Below are 19,688 nucleotides of genomic sequence, written 5' to 3' on the forward strand. Positions count from 1 at the left end.
CAGATGGATTAGTTAGTCCTCAGAAGGACTGTTTGTTGAGATGGATATGTGTAATGTACATGTTTTCTCCCTACACTACCTAATACACAAGAAAATCTCTCCCTACTCTGCCTGATTCCGGATTGACTGTGACGAGTATGGCGGCGCCAGGTCTGATATAGACCTGATGACGCTGTGCGGCGAGCCAATCACTGTAATGCCACAACCAACATGGCTGCGGCATTACAATGAGTGGCAGGCAATCCCTGCATGTTGATTGGCGCTCTAAAGAGCGCAAACTATGCAGGGAGGGGACCCGAGCATCCGCCCGAGCATCCCGCAAGTACTCGGCGAGCTCCGAGCATCTCGAGTACTGAGATGCTCGGGCGAGTAGCGAGTACTTCCGAGTATGCTCGCTCATCACTAATAACCAACCAAATATTTTTTAAGGTTGGATTCACACATACAGAAGTTTGTGGCAGTTTTTGAAGCCGCTTTCAAAACCAAATCCAAAGGTGGTTGTTGTCTTTGGCTCAATAACAGGCTAGAATCATACATACCAACGCACCAGTAACCATTTCACATAGAAATGAGCAGGATCTAGTAAGTGATCACTTTTTTAATATTTAACATATTTTTAATGTTTTTTTTTCCCTACAAAATACATCTGAAAAGAAAAAAAAGACAACATGTTCTATATCAACAACTTGATGTCGAGATTTCTTAGTTGTACCCTTTGTACAGATGTAAGTTCCTGAAACACTTACAGCTGTGAAGATAATATCTTACATTTACTGAATACAAGTGTTGTGTGGGAGGAAAATTACAATCTGATTTGGGAGTAAAATGAATAAAAATTGCTTTTGTTACTTTTAGTTCAATCACTGTTTTCCTAAAGTCAGCATTGCACAAAGGTCCTTAATTTTCAACTGTGTTCTATGTGGAGGTTAAATGAATGAATGAACGAATGAATGAAGCCAAATTATGCACTGGGATTAATTGACAGTTGTCGTGCTATTTAACATGCAATACATTATTTTCTTTCCGTAGGCCAAAGGACTTTGCAGCATCAAAGTGATGTTCTAGAGACCGTGATCCTGGTGAATCCCAACTCAGACAGCATTGTTTATGAGGTACTGTCTATCATTAGGAGAATGAATTTATTAAATCATGTTATGATACAGAACAAGTCATTAATTAGGTGTGAAGCTACACACATGAGCATCCTCCATCTTCTACTCCAAATGTGAAACATGAAGCACCAAGGCATTTAGCAATAGAAATGTCTAATGTTGTAAGAGCTCCATATGTTCATACTCTCGCCCGACCACTCCATGTTCATTGCATACCCAAAATGATAGTTAGCAAAGGGAATGTTAGGATATGTTGTATTTCTAACTGGTGCTTGACTATACTTGAGGAAAACGTTAAGTCTAGATCCTTCTGCTATTTGGCATTGGTCTTAAAGCATTTTTTTCATCTTCATAAATTGGTTTTGTTGGATAGTGCATATAAAGACAAGCAATTTTGCCCTCTACCGCTTATTAGAAAATTCAGCCGTTCTTACATTAACCCTTTTCTTTTGTTTACAGCTCTTTGCCATCAAGACCGACCACCACTACTGAACAGCAAAAAATGTGTAGTGCTTACAAGTTCTTTTCTACTGAGCTTGTAAGCACTGTTTTGAAGCTGGTAGGGATCACTGGAATGTGCTGTAAACTAATCTTGGCCAGCTTCAGCGCAGTGCCTATAAGCGAAACAGCTGGAGTGGTCGGTTTCTAGGCAACGAGCTGTAAATAAAAGAAAAATGTTAATATGTTAAGAACGGCTGCAAATTTTAACTAGTAGTTAATTGCAAAAGTCATTTTTACAAGCACTATTCAACAATATCCATTTATGAAGATGGGAATAACCCTTTAAGGAGAAAAATTGCTGAACTTTAGCTTTGTAAAAGAACTGAGTGTAAAGATGGCTGTACAACCTAGATGGTTCTTGGCCAAATGCTTGATAGCCATTCCTCCCAATCTCTCCACACACTTACACATGTGGCTTGGCTGATTGTGCATGTGTTGTCAGTGAGGAGAGGAGAAATAAGCTCCATTCAGACACCTCTGGCAGCAGAAGATTGGACGTGTAGGATTTCTACATACCTGAGAGTTCTTCTCACTGGAACCTTCCATTGAGGGAGAGTTGAGACACGCAAGGATACAGTAGAGCCCGACTTCGATGTTCAGTGGTCAATGTACAACATCTGCTTAAATTATCCACTGGAAAATTCTGCAAACCTATTAATTAATCATTTTACATGGAAATCATTTATATTGTATAGAATCTCTTAAGATTGTGACTGCTGTTATTTCTGCCATAACTATTTTTTGTCTTTATATATTATTTGACTAAAGGGCATTTCTAACTTTACTACTAGGTACGGTCCTTGATCACAGATCCTTCTGCTTACAAGCTCCTTATTCTGAGTGGCCAGTGCTCTGACCAAGAAGGAGACTTAATTCTGCAAAGTGGTACCTTTCCATTACATAGACTTGGAGAGGTGTTCAATGATCCAGAAGTAAGTATATGAAAAGCATATACAGTATTTTGTAGACCATAAGAGGCACCTTACTATAACACACACCCCAGCTTTTACCAACAGAAAATATGAAAAACATATTTCCTACTAATTAAATCTTCCCTGTTGAGGTGTTAATATCACAGATTTTAATTCACTAGGGTAGAATAAGAAGGTAATACATCTATTGTTAGTGTTTCTGTGCAGCACGTGTATGATATACATATAGCTTACAGCATACACATTATGTAATCTCTCTTTAGTGCACACATGTACACAACACTGCTGCTTGCACAGTACACACACAGCTCTGCTAGAAAAGCGAACATACAACGCTGCTACAGACACATCTCTGCTACATGCACACACAGCTCAGCTACACACACAACTCTGCTGCATGTGCACACAGCTCAGCTACAACACAACTTATCTACATTATTAAAACAGACACGCACAGCTCTGCTACAGTTACATACATACAGTACAGACCAAAAGTTTGGACACACCTTCTCATTTAAAGATTTTTCTGTAATTTCATGACTATGAAAATTGTACATTCACACTGAAGGCATCAAAACTATGAATTAACACATGTTGAATTATATACTTAACAAAAAGTGTGAAACAACTGAAAATATGTCTTATATTCTAGGTTCTTCAAAGTAGCCACCTTTTGCTTTGATGACTGCTTTGCACACTCTTGGCATTCTCTTGATGAGCTTCAAGAGGTAGTCACCGGAAATGGTTTTCACTTCACAGGTGTGCCCTGTCAGGTTTAACAAGTGGGATTTCTTGCCTTATAAATGGGGTTGGGACCATCCGTTGTGTTGTGCAGAAGTCTGGTGGATACACAGCTGACAGTCCTACTGAATAGACTGTTAGAATTTGTATTATGGCAAGAAAAAAGCAGCTAAGTAAAGAAAAACGAGTGGCCATCATTACTTTAAGAAATGAAGGTCAGTCAGTCTGAAAAATTGGGAAAACTTTGAAAGTGTCCCCAAGTGCAGTTGCAAAAACCATCAAGCGCTACAAAGAAACTGGCTCACATGAGGACCCCCCCAGGAAAGGAAGACCAAGAGTCACCTCTGCTTCTGAGGATAAGTTTATCCGCGTCACCAGCCTCAGAAATCGCAGGTTAACAGCAGCACAGATTAGAGACCAGGTCAATGCCACACAGAGTTCTAGCAGCAGACACATCTCTTCAACAACTGTTAAGAGGAGACTTTGTGCAGCAGGCCTTCATGGTAAAATAGCTGCTAGGAAACCACTGCTAAGCACAGGCAACAAGCAGAAGAGACTTATTTGGGCTAAAGAACACAAGGAATGGACATTAGACCAGTGGAAATCTGTGCTTTGGTCTGACGAGTCCAAATTTTAGATCTTTGGTTCCAACCACCGTGTCTTTGTGCGATGCAGAAAAGGTGAACGGATGGACTCTACATGCCTGGTTCCCACCGTGAAGCATGGAGGAGGAGGTGTGATGGTGTGGGGGTGCTTTGCTGGTGACACTGTTGGGGATTTATTCAAAATTGAAGGCATACTGAACCAGCATGGCTACCACAGCATCTTGCAGTGGCATGCTATTCCATCCGGTTTGCGTTTAGTTGGACCATCATTTATTTTTCAACAGGACAATGACCCCAAACACACCTCCAGGTTGTGTAAGGACTATTTGACCAAGATGGAAAGTGATGGGGTGCTACGCCAGATGACCTGGCCTCCACAGTCACCAGACCTGAACCCAATCGAGATGATTTGGGGTGAGTTGGACCGCAGAGTGAAGGAAAAAGGGCCAACAAGTGCTAAGCATCTCTGGGAACTCCTTCAAGATTGTTGGAAGACCATTTCCGGTGACTACCACTTGAAGCTCATCAAGAGAATGCCAAGAGTGTGCAAAGCAGTCATCAAAGCAAAAGGTGGCTACTTTGAAGAACCTAGAATATAAGACATATTTTCAGTTGTTTCACACTTTTTTGTTAAGTATATAATACCACATGTGTTAATTCATAGTTTTGATGCCTTCAGTGTGAATGTACAATTTTCATAGTCATGAAAATACAGAAAAATCTTTAAATGAGGTGTGTCCAAACTTTTGGTCTGTACTGTATACAGACACGTACGCACACATTGAGTATACCCTACCACATATCTAAGTTTCTTCCAGACATGTAACTGATTACATGACCTGAAAGGTCTTTCAGATAGTTATAATCCTCAGTATCTGGGCAGCTATAGAGACGTGCAGGTCCTGTTAACATTCTCTCTTGCCCTGCATCGATCAGACTGATCATTCGGGCAGGGTGAGAGAGAGCTGTGCTGTTGCACAGTTCTCTGTTATCTTGAAGGATGCTGTGTCAGTATTCTCCTCGATCATAGTAAGCTGCCTACGTACTATAAGTTTGCTAAAAAGTGTGTCTTGTTGTCCAAAATGATGATAGTCCCCAGCAATGTCAATATTGCTTACAGTTTATATACTCTTGCTTGCTATAAGCCTTTTTACTTGTCTTAGAATGCTATAATACAGCCCATATATATTCAGGTGTTAAAAAAACAGACAGTAAACTGAGTGATAGTAAAGAGGTTTTGTATTTTATTCTTAAGTATTAATTTAGCTTGACATGGATCTTAATGAACATAAGTACTATGTACAGTTTCTATATGACAATTTTATTAAAGAGAATCTGTCACCAGGTTTTTATTACCCCATCTGAGAGCAGCATAATGTAGGGGCCGATAAATTGATTGCATCGATGTATGACTTACTGGGATGCTTATTGTAGTTTTGATAAAATCTGCTGTAGATCAAGCAGTTTTCTTAATGTGGAGCTCAAGTATAACCCTGCCCCCACCGCTGATTGGCTGCTTTGGCAGTGTACAGATAAAGCTGCCAATCAGTGGTGTGGGCGGGGTTATACACAGCTCATAGAATTGCTTGACTACCTTATAGTAGGTTTACTAGTCCTCTAGTGATAATCTCCTGCTGATAAAACAGTAATTTATCAAAACTATACTAACAGCCCAGTAAGTGACATATCAGGGTCTGTGTTGACAGATTCCCTTTGATAAATATCACTGGAATTTGATTAATCATTTTTATTTCTCTATGTGTCACTGCAGGTCTGCCAGCTCTTCAGCAACACTGATCCAGAGATTAAAGCTTCTTTAACAATTTCTTGCTTGGAAGAAGGAGATTGGTGCAACCTTGGACATTCCAGTTTCCAGGATATCATAAATTTGAAACTTAATCCTGAGCTTGTCTTACCTGCCATGGATGGGGTTTCAGAATTTGCAGACTATGTCTCAGAGACAGTTGATGTCCCTTCTCCTTTTGATCTCCTGGAGCCACCAAATTCAGGAGGATTTTTAAAGTTGTCGAAGCCATGTTGTTACATATTTCCCGGAGGAAGGGGAGACTCTGCCCTTTTTGCTGTCAATGGATTTAACATCCTGGTTGATGGTGGCTCAGAAAGGAAATCTTGTTTCTGGAAGTTGGTTCGGCATTTGGATAGAATTGATTCCATATTGCTTACACACATTGGAGCAGATAATCTACCTGGAATAAATGGACTTCTTCAAAGAAAGATATCTGAGCAAGATGAAGAACAATCTCAGGGCTCCACTGCTTATAGTGACTGGATGAAGAACTTAATATCACCGGAACTGGGCGTAGTGTTTTTTAATGTTCCAGATAAACTGAAAATGCCTGAGTCTAGTATGAAGGTTAAAAGAAGTATTGAAGAAGCTTGTCTGACACTACAGTACTTAAACAAATTAGGAATTAAATCTGAACCTTTATACAGGGTAGTTAGTAACCAAATAGAGCCCATAACATTGTTTCACAAAATGGGTGTTGGCAGGTTGGATATGTATGTCCTCAACCCAGTGAAAGACAGTAAAGAAATGCAATTTTTGATGCAGAAATGGGCTGGAAATAGCAAAGCAAAAACTGGTATTATACTAGCAAATGGGAAAGAGGGTGAAATTTCAGTACCATATCTTACATCTATCACTGCCCTTGTTGTTTGGCTCCCTGCTAGCCCAACAGAAAAAATTGTGCGTGTATTGTTTCCTGGAAATGCTCCACAAAATAAGATTCTAGAAGGCCTAGAAAAGCTGAAACATTTAGATTTTTTGAGATATCCAGTAGCAACACAAAAAGAAATATCCAGTGGTGGCCCACCAACCACTGGTAAGCACACAAAAATAAAACAAAGGGCTGACAGCAAAGAAAGTCTGAAGTCCTCTACACGGCCAAGCACAGGTAAGCCGGGCAAAAGAGAAGACATTTCTGAAGAACTGGCTAAAGATGGTAAACCAGAGATTACAAAAGAGATGAAATCAGAGCGAAAAATTAAGGAAGACAAACATATTGAGAAACCTTTAAAAACAGAAAAGATAAAAACAGAAGCCATTGATTCTGCAAAATTAGAAAAGAGGAAACTTCTGAAAGAAAAGACTGGCAAAAAATTCATCAAGGATAAGATTTCCAAACTTGATGAAAAAAAGGATAAAGAAAAGAAAGAAATAAAGAAAGAAAAAATAGATATAAAGAAAGAAAATATTAAGAAGGAAGATAAGAAAGATGTAAGGAAGGAAGATAAGAAAAAGGATGTTAAACCTGAAACTAAGAAACTATTAAAACCCGACTTACGGCCATTTACACCTGAAGTGAGAAAAACATTGCACAAAGCAAAAGTTCCTGGGAAAATTAGAACTGAAAAAGTTAAATGTAAACCTGAAAAAGATTCTGCACCTGAACAAAAAGTAAGTCATGTACAACAAGTACATATGGGAAACAAACCACAAACGTCTGATATGACAGAACAAAGATCAGTTATGTCATCTCCTGAGGATCTCACAAAAGACTTTGAGGAGTTGAAGTATGAAGCCAACCTAGAACATTCCAATAAACAGGAAAGTGACACTACTCTTTCAAAACCAGAGACTATTGAAAATAGACCATCAGATATGTCATTAGATCAAAACCAATTCAAAGATGAAATCACATTAGATGAAATAACTTCAAATAAGAAAAGTCCTCTTGAGTCCCCAGATGAATGCATCATGACAACTGATGTGGAAGGAGACTCACAACATGAAGAGAAACCAATGTATCAAGCAGCTGAGACAGCTGAAATGGTTGATGAAGGCGCAGCAATGGAGGAACCTGCTGAGATGGCAGAATTTGAAGATGAGATAAATACAGAAGAAGAAACTACCCCAGATGTTGACAAAGAGGGAGTATCTATCAGAAACAAATTTGAAACTATGCCAACTTTAGACATTCAAGATTTAGAGATAGATGAAGATAAAGAAAATGAATTGGATGAAAAGGGAATATTAGATAGAAAACAAAAAGAAGAAATAGTTGTAGATCAGAAAGAGGACCATATCTGTAGAAAAACCGAAGATGACAAGGAAGTAGAGAAAAATGTAGAAGTAGTGGAAAAAGCAGAGGTGGAAGACATGGAAGAATATTCAGAAGAACCTAGGGATGATCTTAAATATAAGAGCAGTGAATACACAGATCGCTTAGATGAACAGGGAGAAAACATGCCCAGCAATTTTGCAATGTCATTACAGAAAGAGACTGATGCAAAAATAAATATATGTGGTCAACATGTATCAAAGGAGACATCATACTTATCTGGTGCCCCCGTCTCATCTGGAACTACTGCAGAACACATATCATATATCCAAGATGAAACAATACCAGGCTATTCAGAAACAGAACAAACAATTTCTGATGAGGAAATACATGATGAACAGGAAGAAAGAATTCCTCATTTACAGTATGATGTTGGCAGTTATGACATTTCTGTCCCAGACCATCCTGGATCATTTGAAGCAATACATGGCATCAAAGCTGTTTCATCTACTGAAGGTCCTACAAAAGGCTATGTTATTCAAGAATCTGAAATAGTGGGATATTCTACAAACATTGTTGCTGCCCCACTTGCAGAGGAGGAACACGTTTCCTCAGCAACATCTATAACTGAGTGTGATAAACTGTCTTCTTTTGCTACATCTGTTGCCGAAGATCAATCTGTGGCTTCTATTACTGCACCAAAAACTGAAGAGACTGGAAAAAGTTCATTACTACTTGATACTGCCAACAGTATTCCATCTTCTCACACTGAGGCCACCCAGGGCATAGAGTATTTACCATCTGCTGGAACTATATCACCTACATCATCTCTAGAAGAAGATAAGTGTTTTAAATCCCCTCCACCAGAAGATTTCCAATCTCTCATGTCTGCAGGAAAAGACCGTCTGAGCGGCTCAGTACAGGATGAAGAACTTGATGATGATGCAGCAAATATGGAGACATCTAGTAAAAAACTTTACAATCCTCTTTTATTTTCTGAACATGAAGTTATTGATGTACAATATGGTTATAGTACAGACATTAAGATATCTCCAGTTATTTCTGGAAGTGAACAGGACAAAGTTGATTCCAGCTTTGGAGAAGCTGAGGAAAGGTGTCTAAGTCCTGATGATAGCACAGTAAAAATGGCATCTCCAACGCAATCTGGCCCTACAAGCACAGGACACACACCTTCTCACCAATCCCCTGTAGAGGACAGATCTGAAACTACACAAGCTGAGCTTTTTGAAGCCGCTGATATACTTAAACATGAAAGAAAAGATGAAATAACAGTATCATATGAGTCATCTGCAGAAAGTAGGGAACATCTTGATAAACCATATGAGTCATCTGCAGAAAGTAGAGAACACCTGGATAAACCAATCACACAAATAGACGTGCCTTTTGAAACTTCAACGTTGGGTTCTGATGTGCAAAGCTTGCTAACTAAAGCTTCATCATATAAATGTGACTTAGACAATGAAGATTTTGTTAAAGGATCATCAACTCCAATGACCAAAGAAATGGTGGAAACCGAGGGAGAAAGAATTCCTGAGGAAAATATTGACAATGACGAGAGATATATGACCAATGAAAAATTTGATCTATCTAAGGATGAAATGGTTTTTATGAGATCAGAGCCGTATATGCAACTTGAAGATTTAGATTCATCGAAGGAAGTCTTAAATATCGATGTTTTACCCACACGTAAAGAAGCAGATGCTGATACACAGCAGGTTACATCACCCAAGCAAATATCAACAGTGTATGGCAATTATTCTGAAATCACAGAGCAGAGTCCAGTAAAAGATGATACTGAGAGCTCTGGCCAAGACATATTCTTAGGAGATGCAAAGTCACTTTCTTTTACAGAACACGGAAAAGAAGATGACACATCCTTACAGATGTCTTTGATAGAACAAAGTCCAATTGTAAATGAAACATATCAAGGAAGCCCCACAAAAGAAACATATTTAGATGATGAAAGTCTTCTTCAGTTGAAAGATCAAACTCAAAAGGAAGAAATGAAATGTTCATCTGATGAAATATCAGCAGAATGTGTAGATCCTTTGCTGTCCATGAAGGAAAGCTTTGGAGAAGATCAAAAACACCAGGAGGCACATTTTCAAGAATATACTCAATCCTTCATGACACCTGAATATAGAGAGGAGAAACAAACATTTTCAGAAGTCCATTCAGAAGAGTCATCAGTAGCAAAGACACAATCATATCATTCTGATGGTAAGGCACAGCAAAAAGAAGAAAAATCTCCTGCAATTTTCTCCTCAAGCCCTGACGACTCAGAGTCATTTTCTTTTGCAGATCATAGCCCTCTCAAAGGTGATCCTGTTGAAATAACTATCAGAGAAGAAGAGGAATCTTGTCCTTTTCAGAAGTCATACAAGGATTTCCAACATACTGAGTTTTCTCTTGATTATGTAAAATCAGCAGAAAATGTATTAGAAAAAAAAGAAACCTCAGATGAACCCAAAAAAGATACACATAATGATAATTACATTGACAATGAAAAGTCAGATGAAACTGAAAACATTTATATGAAACAGATGACTTGTGAAAAGAGAGTGTGGTTTACAGAAGAACACTTTGAACAACAAGAATCTCAGTACTTGGCAAAAGAGAGCTACAAATTAAGGTATACTGAAGAAGGAGAGAGCACATTTCTTGATGATACACTTGATTGGGAAGAACAATCTAAAGAGCGATCTTTGAATTTAGAGGTTGTAATTCAAGAATCATCTGATAAATTGGATAGCGAAATATTAGATACAGAGTATGCACATTTTCAAGAAGAAAAGTCTGTGCAAGAATCACAAGATTTTTCAGGTGAAAGCAAAGTTCAACTTCAGGATCCTGTTTCACAAATAGAAGATTCATATCAATCTGAGCATGCAAACATCTTAGACAAATTTCCCTATGTAATGACATCTTCATCTGATACACTAATAATACACCAGGATGGAAACAGTGTGCCCACAGCCTTTGGGGATAGCACTACAGAATGCATTAAAGTAAAATTAGAACCTGTGGAAAAGGGTTTTGAAGGGCATGAATCAGAAGAAGAAGATGAATATCCATATTCTCAGACTGCCCACGACTTCCCAGTTTCTTCCTATCTAGGTGATGTCTTAGACAAAAAATGTGATATTCCACTTAGGGAAGAAACAAGTAGTGGATTTGAAACATATGAACACTCAGACCCGACTGAGTCAGTAAAATCAAAGTATTACTTTCAGGAGGATGAACACCATGATGTAAACGAAAAATCACCAAAACAATCATCTTCAGGGGACTGTACATATCAAGAAAAAGCCAAACAGGAATACAAAGTATATGATTATTCTAAAGAAGATAAAGAGCAAGAATATGTTGAAACATCGTACAATAAGACATCATTTTCTAAAGACAACATAGACATTAGTTTTGGAGAATATAAGGGTGACTCTAAAGAAGATTTTTTCTCAAAACGGGACAAAAAAGTTTCTCCCAGTCTGTTGGATACTGGCTTCAAGTCATCTTGTAGCCCATTTGAATTATATTCCCAAGATAAGGAATCATATAGTGACATAAAGAAAGGAAAAGCAGAAGAAAGAGAACCAACCCCTTATCCAAACGACAAGTCTTTTCAGTATGCTGACATATATGAAAAGATAGCTGCTTCTGGAGTTGGTCATATCATAGAAGAGGCAGAGCCCAGTAGTGATAGCTATCTACAGAAGGAGAAGGTAGAGATATTAACGTTAGGCACAGACACATCCAGGCATGAATTATATGGAGAAATATCTTCCAAAGAAGAGGAATCTCACTTGTATACCTCAACAGAGAAGGAACTCTCTTCTCCAGTATCCCCAAAAGAAAAAGCAGACAGCTCCATTTTTAAATATACAGAAAGGCAGGAACAGTTCTCAGCAAGTTCTGAAAGCAGTAAAAAGACAAGTAGTGTATCCACCGAAGAAACTGAAAAATCACACATGGAAGAGCCATATCATGCAACAGAATCGGAAAAAGAGTCTAATGTCCCCTCAGTTGGCACAGATCTCTCATCAAAAATAGATACAGTGGAACATGAATACATTGAAAAATCTACCTATCTTCATGCACATCATGATGATTATGAAGAGGAGGAAGAAGATGAGGATGATGATGATGATGAAGATGAAGATAACATTAGCTCAGCTAGTCAAAATATTACCCAAGCTGAAACGGGACATCCTGATTTGAAAGACTCATATTATGAGAAAACGGAAATACGAGAAGAAAATGCAAGTGATTCTGAACTAGAAAAAGGAGCAAATGAAAAATCTGAAAAGGAAAACAAATGCCCCACCGATCTTGGTAGCTTTCATGAAACATACACATATAGTCAAGCAAAGGAGAACAATCTATCTAATTTTGGTGGTCAAACAGAGGTAAAAGAGGTTGACAATAAGCACTATAATGTCCACACTGAAATGAAAACTACAGGGTTGAGTGGTTCTCAAGCTCATGACTCGTTTGGAATAGCAGAATATAGTTTCCAGGATGATAAGCATCAAAAGGAAGAAGATACTGACTACACATATTCTCCTTTTGTGTCAAAAAGTGAGCCCACAAAAGATGCATATAAAACTTGTTTCCAATCAGAATACCAACAGTCACAAACCAGCAGGGAAGGACATAGTGTAAGTCAGGTATTAGAAAGTTGTACTGTCATTGGTAAGGAGCAAGAAACATTCTCTGGTTTAGCAAAACATGAGGCTACAGACTTAGCAGCAGAATATTACTCTGAAGCATTTTCAATAAAAGAAAAAGAAATTGGAGAGTCATATAGGGTTTACCAGCAATCATCGTCCTTTGCAGATTCTAAGGAATTACGTACAGATGCTTTCAGTATATCACATTCTGCGAAGGGAGAAGATGAGTACTTAGAGGTCTCTGATAGAGCGTCTGAAGTAAGTTCATCACTATCCAGATTTTCACCTTCAAGTCCTCAGGAAGATCCCTTATATTCTAAGATTTCTGCTCAGTATACAGAGGTTGACTACCAAAAACGTGACTGTCAAAGTGTGTCAGAAACTTCATCTGAAGCTAGCACACCAGTTAAAAAGGACACTGCTGAAGGTTTTTACTCACAAATGATCAGTGGCTATGCAGCAGAAGCAGAACCCGCTGTAAGGAATTTATGGGACGTATCGCCTCTTGTTCCTGCTGATGCTACCACGACTTTCGATGAAAAAGATGTTACTGATGATCACGAATCTACAGGTTCCTATGACATGGATGATTGCACATTACCATGTAGAGTTGAATGTAAAAAGAGCTCTTGCACATCAAAGGTTGATATAGCGAATGAATCCATCACAGTGCACCAGGATATTACACAAAGTCACAGCGCAGAAGTGTATTCACCATCTAATGTTTTTACATCATTTCCACACCATCAGCAAGAAGAATCATCAACTGCAAATGGTCCTACAGAAATAAACAATGTGCCAGAATTATTCCAACACTCACAATATGGCGACAAACAGTTTTACTCTTCAGATGTAAAGGATGAAAAGTCATCTCCAGATTCAGACAGAGAATCTTCTCCATACTATGAGGAAGATACAGAGAAATCTAACCGACCTACTTCTCTTATGTCTCCTGAGCACACATTTCAGCCTTATGATGCACAGAGAGGTAGAGGGTCTGAAGATCATGGAGATGCTTCCCATGAAGTTGACACATGCATGGGTACATCAACTGAGTATGAGCACAAATTGTCTTCATCGGAATATATGCACAGGAAGGGGGAACTTTCTCCATCTTTCATTAATCCTAGTCCCCTTGACCTTTCAGATGACAGTGATGTTTCACAAGATGAAGGTCACCCTTCAGTTAAGGGTAGGACCCATAATGTAAAAAAACGTTATGCTGAGGGTGGCACAGTTGATGAAACACCTCCCACATCTGTCAGCGATTCAGGATCATCTCAGTCAGACTCGGATGTCCCACCAGAAACAGAAGAATGCCCATCTATAACAGCAGATGCTGTAATGGACTCTGATGAAGACGCAGACTTTCTTCCTGTAGATAAAGCAATGGGAAACTCTCATCACAGCAGTTCAAGGCAAGGCCATGATCCACATCCAGCACCATTGATGGATCCCTATCCTCACCCTCCTCATCCTGATGTATGTATGGTAGATCCTGATATGCTAGTCAATGAATTTAACCCTGTAAAAGGTGACAAGATACTTAGAAAAGATCTAAAGGACAAAACTAAGGGTTTAAGGAAGCCTTTAAGTAAACCTAAATCAATCTCTCCAGCTAGGAAACTAGAGCCCAAGGGAAAACGGTCTCCAACACTGTCAAAACAGACATCAAGGGACACTACAGAAAAATCTCTAAGAAATGCAACAGTGAAGAAAGAAACAACTGAAAAATCTCTAAAGACAAGAAGTACATTGCAAATGAATTCTTCAAGAGAAGACCGAGAAGATACATCTAAAGGTGGTATTCCTGGCAAACTGGTGAATGGTGTAAAATCAACAGGTAAATACATTTCTAACAGAATTTTGCAAAATCATAAAGGGGTTGTCTAGGCTTGCTCTTTCAGGATATGTAACATCAGTCTTGAAATGTCATTGTTTGCTGGACAGTAGTGTTACCGATGCAAACATCCAATGGCCAATTAGTATCGTGCACGGACCCTATTTTAAAGAGCAAACAACGGAGTAAATGTGCTCAACAGAATGTTGTAGTTGACACCTTCTATGACAAGGCTTTTTGTTGGTTTGAAGTAATAGAAGAAGATAACAGTCCAGGACATTCATAAAGTAATCCATCACTCTATTTAATATCTTCATTAAAAAGCATACGTTAAGCCAGAGGTATTCAAGGAACTCTCTTCGGGTGATGTGTTTAGAACATTATGGGTTCTTTGGGTTCAGTCACAATGTTAAAATGTAAAAAAAATAATTAGCCGGTATGCTGCAATAACAGCATTTAAATATTGAAACCTGTGCAAACTACTGGCGGAGTGTCCAGTGGTTGCCTCTACAAGATGCGAATCCAGTGGAAGAGTGCCTGGGTAACCCCTTTAATGTCTCTAGATTACAACATGAAACATCACTTAATGGGAGCAATGTTGAATATACTTTTTTGTATCAAGGCACGTTTATGCTTCTATATAATAGTGTCACTATAGCAATAGAACAATAGTGTTGTTCACACTTGTATTTTTAGTTTCAGTAAACACATGAGTTGTTTTCTTTGCACTACATATAGACATTGCAAGTTTATGCAGACTAGACTTAATTAGTAGGACATAGAATAATTTTGGGTGTAAGAAGAAGACACAATAGTGAGATTTAGCAAGAGTAGAGGGGCAGGTGACTCCAGCAAGCAGCGAATAAGCAACCAATAATTGGCTGTGGTGGCCACGTACCATCTGAGGATACTGTTTCTACAGGCTCAACTGGAACAAGGCCACTGATTGGTTGCAGCGGTCACCTGTCAAAAGTAAGCAAAGAGACCAGTGGGAGATACCAGGAGCAGTACATATGAAGAGAGGTCTACCAATGCATCACGTGAGCAAAGTTGTATAATCGAACAAAGATCTCCAGTGGAGAAACAAAATCATGGCCAAATTAGATATAATAACTGTATGAGATCCAAATATTAAACTCTTAAAAGGGTTGTAAAAAAAAAAATCCTCAAGAGTAAGGAATGTTATAAAATAAATAAATAACCCTTACTTGCCAGTTGGAATCCTGCTCCAGTTGTCCCCGCTAGTCCTGCATTAATGATGTCCCATTCATCATTTAGGCTGCAGCCAATCACTGGCCTGATAGTGATGTCTGCATAACCGTTATTGTCAGCACTGTTGGACCACCTGAGCTCTGGGACTTGAGCAGTTTAGATTCAATTAGTTAATAATGGTTATTTGACTATTTTTTAACATCCCCTACTCTTAGGAAAATTTTATAAAATCCAGTAAAAAAAACACCTTTAAGGCAATGTAGGTTTTACAAAATTCTTCCTTAAAGAAGCCCTCCCAAGAAGATTTTTTTAAATAAATATGTGTATATTTGTATGTAATATAGTGTGTTAGTATACTGACCTACCGCCTTCTTTGGTATCCAGCGCCGCTCCGTCCTCTTCTCAGTGACATCACTGCTCTTCAGACTCTCCGGCTCACTCTATGCGTGAGCCAGAAGTCTCTTTTACAATGTAAGCCAATGGAGCCTTTTTCTGACACTCTCTAGGCTTATATTGTAAAAGCCACTTCCAAGTCACACAAAGTGACCATATTACCATATAGTGCTCAGATAACAGCTGGCACTTATGGTCCCCAAAGTTACTGTACTGACAATAAAGGATTCTGTATAAAACCAAAAGAAAAAATACTGTTGCATTCACCATAGGACTCCAATCGAAAGTATGAGACAGTGCTTGGGGGACCGTTTTTTTTTTTAAACTAAAATGCTGTACATCATCGGTGCCATTAATATTGTTGGTTGGGTAGCTGCTGCATCCCTTACTAAACATTTACTGAACGGTAACCAGGCTAATGATGCCATCGATCGATAACCGCTTATTAAAGTATGCTGCAGCATTTAATTCAAAGCACAACATCTTGTAAGAACAAGCAAGACCTTCCCTTTCATAGGGAGGGAAGCCACCGAGGGTTGTGGGATCCCTCTCTGAATTCCGGGATCCCACAACCTGGAAGTTTAGACCTGCTTTTTAATAAAAAGTCTGTGTCTCTTCGAGTAGCACCAAGGACATTAATCAGCATATTTGATAATAGGTGGTATTTAGAAAAATGACCAGTCTGTGGTTGTCCATTATTTTCTTAAATAAAAAGGACAGTCCCAGACTGGTGATATGTACTCTTTAAAGAAATACCTCCCTAGGATAATGCAATCACCAAAGGGTTATAATCTCCAATAATTTTTGCATTGCAATTTATTTAATTGCTTCATACTTTATATTGCTTTTAATATGATCCATATCTTCCTCGCAGGAACAAGCAGCTCTAAAGCTAGCTCTACTATTCCTCCTGGACCACCAGTGTATGTGGATTTGGCATACATCCCTAATCACTGCAATGGCAAAAATACTGATCAGGAGTTCTTTAAGAGAGTTCGAGCTGCATATTATGTTGTTAGTGGAAACGACACAGCCAACGGGGAGCCTAGCCGGGCTGTACTGGATGCACTTTTAGAAGGGAAGTCCCAATGGGGAGAAAACTTACAAGTAAGTTTCATTTTTACTTAATTAATGCAATGTCATATACACATGCTCGGACTAACATTAATTAAACCAAGTAAAGAGAACCATAGGGTAAAAATAATCAATCTTTATTAGAAACTACTTAAAAGTAAAGTTAATGTATTACCCTGACACCTTCCCGGAAGAAGCAAGTGGCGAAATACACATCAGGGTGAGGGGGAACACTGCCTCTATCCAGCCTGATCTGCTCTCCCTTTCTGACATTGTTGAGGGAGGGCAGTAATGACCCTTCACGGTTGACCAAGCGAGTGTCAAATTATTTTACAAGGTTGATTGCAATCCAATAGAAAACCAGACGGAGGCAAAGCTCTGTATTGGGGGATTCAAGAATCTCTAACCCCGTTTATTTCTACTTAGCATTTTATATTGTTTTGAGTTCATTAGTGTCCAATCACCTTCAGCCATACTACAAGCTTGAACCAATGTTAGTACAATTATTACGGAAATACACATATGGTCATATTATCGTTAGTTTGGTGCATGGTGGAAAGTTACAAGGTCGTACATCCCGGCTCAGACTAGCTAGATAACAGGAGCGGGGTGTCTCATAGAATGTTCCTGAGAGAAAAGGTTAGTATGGGAAAGTTGCGTGTGAATCAAGAAGGAAAGAATGTATGTTATGCAAAGAGTATAATAACATGATTTTGAAGCAAGCAGACAAAATGGAGTTGCCATAGCATGAATATCAATATGTCCTTTACAACATCATCTACACAGGTAAAATGCTTTACCTGTATAACTATTGTATGATAATGAGACAGTCACCATAGGTATATTTACTATTTCTATTCAGTGGTTACAATACTTATATATGAATTTGCCTAATACCTTTATCTCTCTAGTCCACGGGTATTAACTTTATTAAACAGATCTAAACTATATAGTTGTACCTATAGTGGGCTTTGAATGTCAGTCCACACTGCTAAGTTTGGAGTTTTATTCTCCATGCAGTTTAACTTGGTATACTCATTTATATCTGAGTTAGTGATTATCATCTGGGCATATGAATAAATGTAATATATTAGAGAGGGAAGTCACTTAACTTGATTGTTAATAAATACCCTCTCCCTATTCCATTTGTTTTCTACCTGTTGAAAATAGCTGTAATATATTAACTGTACTGGATAGAGAGGTGTTTCCCCCCTACTGGACACTCTGTAATTTTAAATTGTTTTAAGTGGTTTCTAATAAATATTGATTATTTTTACCCTATGGTTCTCTTTACTTGGCTTAATTAATGTTAGTCTGAGCATGTGTATATGATGTTGACTTAAAAGTGCCATTAATTTAATATATGGACACCATTTGATAATTACCGTATATACTCGAGTATAAGCCGAGTTTTTCAGCACAGTTTTTGTTTTGCCCTCAATATGGGCTTAAAGTGCAGACTCTCAGCTTTAATTTGAGGGTATTCACATCCTAATCAGAGTAAGGGTTTGGGAATTACAGCTGTTTAATATGTAGCTGCCTCTTTTTCAAGGGACCAAAGGTTTTATTGGACAATTATCTCAAATGCTGTTTAATAGGCTGCATGGACTTTTCCCTCATCAATCCATCATTAATCAAGCAGGTAAAAAGCCTGGAGCAGATAGCAGGTGTGGCGTTTGCATTTGGAAGCTGTTGTTGTGAACCCACAACAATTGGTCAAAGGACCTCTCAATAGAAGTGAAACAAAATATCATTAGGCTGAAAAAAAAAATCCATCAGATAGACAGCAAAAATGTCAGGAGTGGCCAAATCAACAGTTTGGTACATTCTGCAAAAAAATAAAGAGTGCACTAGTGAGCTTGGGAATACTCAAAAAGGCCTGGACGTACATGGAAGACAACTGTGGTGGATGATTGCAGAATTAATTCCATGGTGAAGAAAATCCCCTTCACGACATAAACCCAAGTGAAAAACACTCTCCAAGAAGTAGGTGTTCCAGTAACTAGGTTTACCATAAAGAGAAGACTTCATGACAGCAAATACAGGGGGTTCACCACAAGGTGCAAACCAGTAATCAGCCTTAAAAATAGAAAGGCCAGATTAGACTTTGCCAAAAAAAACATCTAAAAAGCCTGCTAAGTTCTGGAAAAGCATTCTTTGGACAGATGAAACGAAGATCAACCTGTACCAGAATGATGTGAAGAAGAAAGTATGGAGAAGGTTTGGAACGGCTCATGATCCAAAGCACACCACATCCTCTATAAAACATGGTGGAGGCAATGTGATGACATGGGCATGTACGGCTTCCTATGGCTCTGGGTCACTAGTGTTTATTGATGATCTGACCGAAGACAGAAGCAGAATGGTGAATTCTGAAGTGTATAGGGCTATACGGTCTGTCAGATTCAACCAAATGCAGCAAGGTTTATTAGATAGCGCTTCACAGTACAGATGGACAATTACACAAAACATACTGCGAAAGCAACCCAGGAGTTTTTTAAGGCAATGAAGTGTAATATTCTACAATGGCCGAGTCACTCACCAGATCTCAACCCCATCGAACAG

The 19,688-nt window shown here is 38.6% G+C and overlaps 1 protein-coding gene across 1 annotated transcript in view; it reads left to right on the forward strand.

The window, feature by feature from the left end:
• The window catches only part of MAP1A (microtubule associated protein 1A), a 251,048-nt gene that overhangs the window by 223,016 nt on the left and 8,344 nt on the right, over positions 1-19,688 (forward strand). The window contains exons 3-6 of the mRNA XM_073653152.1: positions 1,030-1,112; positions 2,405-2,545; positions 5,663-14,447; positions 16,924-17,156. Coding sequence (XP_073509253.1) covers positions 1,030-1,112; positions 2,405-2,545; positions 5,663-14,447; positions 16,924-17,156 — 9,242 coding nt within the window. The remainder of the gene's footprint in view (positions 1-1,029; positions 1,113-2,404; positions 2,546-5,662; positions 14,448-16,923; positions 17,157-19,688) is intronic.

Source organism: Phyllobates terribilis, unplaced genomic scaffold, assembly GCF_046119375.1.
Source record: "Phyllobates terribilis strain yellow unplaced genomic scaffold, ASM4611937v1 Scaffold_11__3_contigs__length_659146591, whole genome shotgun sequence".
Classification (NCBI taxonomy): domain Eukaryota; kingdom Metazoa; phylum Chordata; class Amphibia; order Anura; family Dendrobatidae; genus Phyllobates; species Phyllobates terribilis.